Source organism: Podarcis tiliguerta (assembly GCF_965153285.1).
Source record: "Podarcis tiliguerta genome assembly, chromosome: 13".
NCBI classification, from domain to species: Eukaryota; Metazoa; Chordata; class Lepidosauria; order Squamata; family Lacertidae; genus Podarcis; species Podarcis tiliguerta.
The window spans coordinates 42,894,231-42,903,816 of NC_139546.1; the positions used below are offsets into that span (position 1 = coordinate 42,894,231).

The 9,586-nt window shown below is 40.0% G+C and overlaps 1 protein-coding gene across 1 annotated transcript; it reads left to right on the top strand.

Moving 5' to 3' along the window:
* Positions 1-6,039: 6,039 nt before the first annotated feature.
* LOC310662260 (vomeronasal type-2 receptor 26-like) lies at positions 6,040-7,010 on the top strand (the record flags this gene model as incomplete). The annotated part of the gene is made up of 1 exon (XM_083409040.1): positions 6,040-7,010. The coding sequence occupies exon 1, from the start codon at positions 6,111-6,113 to the stop codon at positions 7,008-7,010; it is 900 nt and encodes a 299-aa protein (XP_083265166.1). The 5' UTR covers positions 6,040-6,110.
* Positions 7,011-9,586: the final 2,576 nt, after the last annotated feature.

Here is a 9,586-nt window from a genome sequence, read left to right on the forward strand (position 1 = left end):
ATTTATCACGGCAGACTAGCACTAGGGAGATACAGTTTCAAATCTCCATTTTCTGGGTCATCTACAACCTAGGGGGTTTTGCGAGGATTCATAGCAAGTGAAATTCAGCCTGTGTTTCCTTCATGAAGTGCGGTAAGAATATTTATTAAAATAAAATGGTGGTGTCCAATGCTTATTGGAAAGAAGCAGAGGTAAGTTTAATGAAGAATGTATTCAAAGCGCTTTGTAAACATGGGATCAGAGCCTTTCACAACCATCATTGCTAGTTCACAAGTAGGCATACTTTGTAGAAATATATGTGAAACTCTCCATTGCTGTATCTTTATTCTCTCAAAAAACTTCGCATTGAAAATGGCAGCTGTCATCGCCTTTATTGTCATTTTTATTTCCAGAGAAAGCTACTACCAAAGGGATATAGCAATAATTTCAAAAACTGTAGCATAGCCATATGGCACAGCACATATTTCTAGATGAAACTGTATAGAGAGAAGGAACAACATGGTCAGAAACACAGAAGATGAACTGAAAGTCAAAAAAAATTCTGACCCATTCTGTATAGATTTCTTCACAATCTATGTGTTTGGGGGGGGGGGGGAGAGATTTGGACTAAAGAGCAATCCAAACATGTAAAGGAACAAAACAAGGAACAAAACAGCACCCATCTTTCCAATAAGGCTTACTTCATTACTAACTTCACTACCTTTGAATATAGCCCTTATATATCCTAAGAGTCAGAAAACTGTATCTCTCAAATCTAGATTATGTGCAATATTTTATTTTCCCATGAAATAATGCCACTTTATTCCCAGGGTGTTATCAAAATTCTACCAGCACATCCTTGCCCTGGTGTTTGCGATTGACGAGATCAATGAGAATCCCAAGGTCTTGCCCAATGTCACTCTTGGGTTCCACATCTATGACAGCTACCATAACTCTAAGATGACCTACCGCACCACTCTGGATCTGCTGTTTAACTCACATATCTTTGTCCCCAACTACAAATGTGGCTACCAGGAAAATATAATAGGAGTCATTGGGGGATTGAGTTCTGAGGTCACCTTGTGCATGGCAGACATCTTGGGTCTTTACAAAATTCCACAGGTGGGAACATTCTGGATAATTGAGATTTCACACCATAATTCACTCTTCAGCTCTCTTTTCAGTAGGAGTCTATTGATTCATAAATATGGAGTGGCATAACAGGGACAAGTGAAAGGGACTGAAATGTATGGGTTTGTTGTTGTTATAGCATGGGGGTCTCCAACAATGTGCATGACAGGAACAAGCTTACTAAGGATGTGTGCTTAATGCAGGTAAGGGAAGATTGATTCAAAGCTGCCAAGGTGGTAAATGGGGTATCCAGATGGAATCATAGACAGTGGTACCTCGGGTTACAGACACTTCAGGTTACAGACTCCACGAACCCCCAAATAGTACCTCGGTTTAAGAACTTTGCTTCAGGATGAGAACAGAAATCGTGCGATGGCAGCACAGTGGCAACAGGAGGCCCCATTAGCTAATGTGGTACCTCAGGTTAAGAACAGTTTCAGGTTAAGAACAGACCTCCAGAATGAATTAAGTTCTTAACCCGAGGTACCACTGTAATCATATAATATTTTCATTTAAGCCCAGGACATGCTAACTAGAATGCTCTCCGTAAGAAATGAGAAATTGAGCAAGATTGTGTCTGTATTTTTTTATGTAAGTGGAGGTGGATATTTTCCAAAATATCAGTAAATTTGGGATATGTGAGATAAATAGGTTTCCTTTGAATTCTTCCATCCCTTTGGAATGGTTCTCTTTTTCCTTTTTTCAGATTTCATATGGTGCATTTGAAACATCCACAAATGATCAAATTAAGTTCCCTTCCTTTTACCGCATGGCTCCTAATGACGATCTTCAGTACAAGGGAATTATCCAGTTGCTTCTGCATTTTGGATGGAAATGGGTTGGGCTCATCACTCCTGCTAACGAAGCTGGAGAACGTTTCTTGAATACCATTGAACCAATGTTTTTCAAAAATGGGATCTGTTCAGCATTCACAGAAAGAGTTAAACAACATGTTCATATCACTAGTAACTCATTTAATATAGTGGGTGACTCAAGGATTTTGTCCCCAGCTTTCATAACAAGCAAAGCAAATGCAGTTGTTGTATATGGAGAAAGTGCATCTATTATATGGTTGTCAACTGCTCTAAATATAATGAAGTTAACTCAGTTGATACTTTCCCAGTCCAAAAAGAACTTACCTGAAGGAAAAGTATGGATTACCACAGCTCAAATTGATTTCATTTTATATGAACTTCAGAATGTTATTGGTGTTAATATTCAAATGTTCCATGGTGCTATCTCTTTTGCAATTCATTCCAAAGAAGTTCGTGACTTCCGAGACTTTCTGCAACATGTAAATCCTTCCTGGGAAGAGGGAGATGGTTTTATCTCAGGTTTCTGGGAACAAACATTTGGTTGTTCACTTACAGACTCTACTAAGTCAACAAAGAAAGCTAAGCCTTGTACTGGAGAGGAAAGGCTGGAGAGCCTTCCTGCGCCATTTTTTGAAATGTGCATGACGAGCCACAGCTACAGTATCTATAATGCTGTCTCTGCGTTGGCACATGCCTTACGTAGGCACTTGGGTGCATCTAACCACAAAAGAATGGAGGCTGCAGGCAGACGATCTCCTCAGAATATAGAGCCTTGGAAGGTAGGATTTGCTGTTACAAAGAGTTTGGTTTACAAAGTGTTCGTGCACTCCCTTGATATTTTATGTGAGTTGGTATTTACTTACAAAGAAAAGAATGAAAAATATTCAGTTACAGAAATAAAATTGAAGTATAATAGATACAATATCAAAGATGGGAATTAGCATATTTCTTAAAATGATACTAACCAACCCTGGATGAGAGACTTTTATAAGCACCAGACTAGCAGCTACCTGGGGACGCGGGTGGCGCTGTGGGTAAAAGCCTCAGCGCCTAGGGCTTGCCGATCGAAAGGTCGCGGTTCGAATCCCCGCGGCGGGGTGCGCTCCCGTTGCTCGGTCCCAGCGCCTGCCAACCTAGCAGTTCGAAAGCACCTCCGGGTGCAAGTAGATAAATAGGGACCGCTTACTGGCGGGAAGGTAAACGGCGTTTCCCTGTGCTGCGCTGGCTTGCCAGATGCGGCTTTGTCATGCTGGCCACGTGACCTGGAAGTGTCTCCGGTCAGCGCTGGCCCCCGGCCTCTTAAGTGAGATGGGCGCACAACCCTAGAGTCTGTCAAGACTGGCCCGTACGGGCAGGGGTACCTTTACCTTTTTTAGCAGCTACCTGAAGACTGAATAGCTGCTAAATAACAGCATCTGAGAATGAGTTGGAAGTAGTGTTTTCCAATATTTCAATTGGCATTTAATAAGACAATTTTTTGTAGCTTTGGGGTGCATAGTAAAAATGGGGTGGGTAGTAACAGAAATCCAAACGAAGTTTGGTTAGGAGCAATGTAATTGGTTAAATATATTTGCTAGGAAGGTGTGCCTGTCTTTTTTTTTTTTTTCCCTGCCTTCTGTCCCAATTATGCAAGAACATATCATCACACAATACTGATGAAAAAGTGAAATGGAAAGGGGGCATAAAAGAAGTCCTTTGACATGACAGCATGTAATTTTTCCTCTATGTGTGGTTTGGGTGGTATAAATTCCTTCATTTGCAGAAAACAAGAATGATTCGGCCAATTCTACACTGTCATAAACTATACTTTGAATTAAAACTTTATAACCTCTAATTATAAAGATCTTGAATGCATCTAGGAAAGCTATTCAACAATTTATCAGAATGTTTTAATACTTTATAGACCTTTTGATTCTCTTTCCATCTAGCTCCACTCATTTCTACAGAAGATCTCATTCAACAACTCTGTTGGTGATGAAATTACATTAAATGAACACGGAGAATTAGCAGCCGGTTTTGATATTACAAATTTGATCACTTTCCCAAATAGATCCTATATCAGGGTCAAAGTGGGAAGACTGGATCCTCAGGCCCCTCCAGGGAAAGAGCTCACCATTAATGATGGACAGATTAAGTGGCACAGGGGATTGACTCAGGTGAGGAAATAAATTGCTCAAATGCCAATATTCATGGCTATCCAAATAAAATGGGATGCAATGGAAACCAGGAGGCTTTTTTCACTTAGCACCTTATTAAATGAGAATTTTACTGGGAGAGAAAATTAGTCTTGAAGAAGAGGAAATTCCTATCTAGATGGATACTATTTTAATGGAGAGAATCTCTATTTGAACGATTGGCTTTACTTGTCGGAACATGCTTGCAGGTTAGTTTAAAAAGAGCCTACCTGTTGCCCAGCTGAGGTTGATTGCACTTTGCTTTGAATTAGATATTATATTGAATAATATGGGGATATTGCCTTTCTATTTATTGTATATTGGTAAGCCAACAAGCAGTAAGCAATATACTTTAAGGAATACTGTAAGGTCTACCACTAAACAAACATATGAGCCACAAAACGAAAAAGAGCAACATGCTCAGAAGACATCTCACATTGAGAAGGACCAATGGCTATCAGATACTGTTGTCAGACATTCTTTTATGTGAAGTCCCAGAGGGAGATCTCCAGTTTGTGGAATCTGATAGAATCCTACGATTGTTGCAGCATTGCTTGGGCTTAAAATGAACATTATAATATCCTGGATTTTGTATGATGCTAGGCATAGCTGCACCTAGTGCATAAACCTAAGCTGGGCATAAAGAGCCAACCACAAAAGCCACTTGAGACCCTAGTGATGAGTTGGAATCTCAAAGTAGTTCCAACCTATAAACTTCTTCCTTCAGATTTAGTGCCATCCCTCCCAGAAGAGATCCTTCACATAATTCTGAGACACAGAAAACACTCACCCAAAGCACTTTGGACTTATAAGGATTCAGCCACCATCCTGTTCAACACCACCTTCAGACAGCAGTTCAACACCTTCACTGCTTCCAGCAGAAAGCCAAGATAGAGATGCAGGTCATCAGTATACTTGTGACACTGTGCTCCAGATTCCTAGAAGATAGCCGCTATTCCATATAAATGCTGAATCATAAAGATGACTGAACCTGAAACCTTGCAACTAAGCAATACCCTCCTAGTATTACTTACTAGTAACAACACTGCAGGTAGGAGCAGAATCATTATACTACAGTACTTCCAATTCCCACATCCTTTAGTTGCACCATAAGGACACCAAGTGACATTCCTGAAGGAAACAGCTGTGGTTCCTACAACTGGCATATTGAATTCTAATAAAGTTGTATGTATAGCTATGCCAAATATGTATACTCAAATTATATTGGGCTCGTATGATGCTTAACAGCAGCATTTTATCCCATTCTATGCGTCACCTGTGCACATACGGATCATATGTTTCATGTTATATGTCGCTCCTTTTGCTGATAGACCCCCGGTGTTAGATTAAGTCCCATAAAATACTTTATTAAAAAATAAATTATTCTTATATTTTTGGATAGGTGCCACCCCTGTCAGTATGTAATGACAACTGCCGTCCTGGTTATGGGAAGAAAAAGAAGGAGGGAAGTAAATTTTGTTGCTATGATTGTGATCCGTGTCCCAGCGGGACATACTCAAGTGAAAAGGGTGAGAAATGTCATATTAAGACCAAACTACACCATTTATTTAGCCAACTCTTAAGTCCTTAAATTTTTGTTGTCACTAAAAGTATGGAGGTGAAAGGATTAAAATTGTGGTGTCTGTATTGTCCTCATTGTTTGCAATATAATCTTTAAAACACCCTGAAGAAAATATTTTTAGAAAGGGAGGTAACCTCTCTCAGTTCAGAAGATTTTAGCTGTGATAATGCTCTCATTTCACTACAGAGCACCTTGTGATTCTAAGAAAGAGGAGGAGGGCCACTAACATATAGAGATGTCCCCTATGTAGAAATTCCAGATTTGATGCATGAGATTTATTTCTGATATATCTCAGGCAAATGTCTTTGGGCTAGAAGCTTTGAAAGCTGTCCTGGTAAAGAACATTAACGAGGTGTACTCCTGATGACAAAAATTCTTAAGAATTTTCTTCATAGTTTCAAATTCTCCTAATCATTTGTCTTTTCAGACATGGGAACATGTATCAGTTGCCCAGCAAATAAGTATGCAAACAAAGACCAGGATAATTGCATTCCTAAAATACCAAACTTTCTTGGCTTTGATGAAACTTTGGCCATCATTTCAACTTTCTCGGCACTACTGTTGTCTCTGATCACAGCTCTAGTGTTTGGCATCTTCATTAAACACCGGGACACTGCCATCGTCAAAGCCAACAACAGAAGCCTCACTTACATTCTCCTTGTGTCCCTCCTCTTGTGTTTCCTCTGCTCCTTGATGTTCATTGGAACACCTAAGAAGGCAACCTGCCCACTCCGGCAAGCAAGTTTTGGCATTGTCTTCTCTGTGGCCCTCTCTAGCATCTTGGCCAAAACCATATCAGTGGTTTTGGCATTCATGGCTACCAAGCCAGGATCCACAATCAGGAAGTGGATAGGCAAAAAACTGGCTTATTCCATTGTCCTCTCCTGCTCTAAAATTCAAGTAGGGCTTTGTGGTCTTTGGCTGACAACTTTTCCCCCTTTCCCAGATTTGGACATGCAATCAGTGAGCGAAGAAATTATATTCTTATGTAATGAAGGGTCAGTCCTCATGTTCTATTGTGTTTTGGGCTACATGGGCCTTCTGGCCATTTTCAGCTTCACTGTGGCCTTCTTAGCCAGGAAATTGCCGGACAGCTTCAATGAAACCAAGTTCATCACCTTCAGCATGCTGGTTTTCTGCAGTGTTTGGATCTCCTTTATTCCTACATACTTGAGCACCAGAGGAAAATACATGGTGGCTGTGGAGATTTTCTCTATCTTGGCTTCTAGTGCTGGATTACTGGCTTGCATCTTTTTCCCCAAATGCTACATTATTCTTGTGAGGCCTGAGTTGAACACCAGAGAACATCTAATACAAAGAAAGATATAAATAATTTTAGAATTTGAGGTCCCATAGTGTTTTTCTTTGTATTCTACAGTGAAACGTCAAAAAATGAGAATAAATGAAACTATTTCAGCAATTTTGTCTTTTTTTCTGGACTGCAAAATGGTTGCATGTTATTTTAGGAGCCCATTCTGACCAAATGAGGCAAACATGAGCTTCAACTGAAGAAACTGAAACTCCGAAAGAGAAAGAGAAACATCAACATTACTCTATAGCTATTCTGATTAGACAGCTGATATGAATGAGAAGCAGAGATAATATTTGTATTATAGTATATTTTTTGACTAAGTGATATATGAATTTAAAAAACTAAATTTAAAAAGTTACATCATTTTGGAAAGGCCTGAATTCAACAATAGAGAGCAGCTGATAGAGAGAAATATGTAATCAACAGAGATGTTTGTAGTTTCAATTATGTTGTTGGTATCAGTGTACGAACATGAGGTCCTAAAAGTGTGAATTGGAATCCCCATGTGTGTGTGCAACCTACCTAACCCCTAAAACAAACTCCCTTGTGAGATCTTTTACTAGAGTCAGCTGGACACAGCTCTGAGAATTGACCCAAATTATCTCATGCCCAGAAATGAGCTCTCACAAATTGGACTGTTCCCCACGGAGTAGGTTTATTACAAAAGAATAAATGATCTTTTAATAATAGATTGATTAGTATGGTGCAGAATATCTAGAACTATGGGTGCATTTAAAGCAATATCCTTATGCATTCAAACTCATAGTAATAGGTTCCTACACCACAAGGGGAAAATAAAGGGATAGAGGATAACAGTGTGTCGCATGATTCCCAAGCAGGGCTGGCCCTTCCATGAGACAAGGTGAGGCAACCACCTCTGGCAGCAAGATCCACAGGGGCAGCAGATCCCAATGTAGATCTTTATTCCCCACTTGTTCCTGATGGAGATCTTCACTCATTCCTTCTTCCCTGGAGAGGATGGGGATGCCATTTTGTGGCTTACTTCAGGCCCCAAAATGTCTTGGGCCAGCTCTGCTCCCAAGAAGATTGTGTTCGATGCAGAGTTTGCCTATCCAACCACTGACTAGAGCAACTGCTGCAGCTGTGTGGGCATAAGGATGTGCTGGACCCAGGACCCAGGAACAGGAATTCTATGCCTGCAGTTATTGCAGTTCTGAATGATATATCTGGCCTTCACACTGACAGGCAACTTCACTAAAATCTAAATTGACTTTGATTTAACGTCATCAGAGGCTGTGTCATTCAATCATCCATAAGTAGCTTCCAATACAAAGAAAGATATAAACAGAAGACTTTGTGGCTTCAAACATGTTCTTTGTGTTCTACTCCAAAACATCAACATATTTAAATAAATTAGGACAGTGTGGCCAAATGAAATTGAGGCAGTTTTATGATCAGATTGTGAACATTTTATCTATGACATAAATAATATTTTATTTCCGGGTTGCAAAATGGTTGCCTGTTCTTTTAAGAGGCTGTTCTGACCAAGTGCGACAGAAGTTCAAATGCAGATCCAAAGTTCAACTGAAGAAACTAAAACTTTGAGTTGGAAAAAGAAACCTCAACAGAATGCAATAACTGTTCTTAATAGTCAGCTGATATGAATGAGGAGTAGAGATGATTAAACCTATTATTTATTTTTATGAAGCAATATAGAGCTTGTGGTTGACAGACCATTGTAATCTCTGGACCCAGCAAGTATCAGAATTTAAGTAGGGTTTGGGACGCTAAACTGTGTACTAGACATCTCTAATCCCCTGAATCAGCAAGATAATTCAGACAAGCTAATTTCCCATGAAGTGATAGCCTGGCTGACAAGTCATTGAGAGAACAAAGGATCAAAGGGTATGAAATGGCAAATGGGTGAGGCCTCACTTCCTCAACTGATAAAGATACATACCAATAACATTCCATCTTACAGACCAATCTAATACAAAGTTTTCCTCATGCCAAGGAACAGAAAATTACAATTTCCCCCCACATATTATCCAGTTTGCCTCCTCCATTGCATTCATACAGTTGACCTAGTTACCCGGAAACCATTGTTTCTTGGTGAGAACTGTTGGGATTCGCAGGATACTGAGTTAGTCTGCAGGCTTCAACAGGATGATGCAATACTCTGTGAAGTGCTGGGTCAGAGTGACTCAGCAGGAGTGTGATTAATGTGATTGGCTATCACCTGTTTTAAAAAGGAAAGCCTGTTCAACAGTAACTGTGGTGGTTGTGCTGTGGTGTGGTGGAGAGTATTCGTTTGCCTTAAGGAGCAGGTACTCTGTATGGACTGTTTTTGTAAATACTTCTATATAGCTCACATTAAAAAGACTGCACTGAAAAGAAACCTGGGACTCTGAGCGTTTCGCTAAAAAGTGCCGCGAGGAATTCGCGACAAGAACTTGCTGCTCACCAAAATAGAAAGTTATCATGTTGCTTCCACTGAAGATTTGCTGGCAAGATACCCACGAAAGCACCCAGAGCAGTATCTAACATCACCTCATTTTCTTCTCCATTACATGGTTGCATACACACACAAAACAAGCAAGAAAAACCTTGTTCTTCCTAACCTATAATTCCA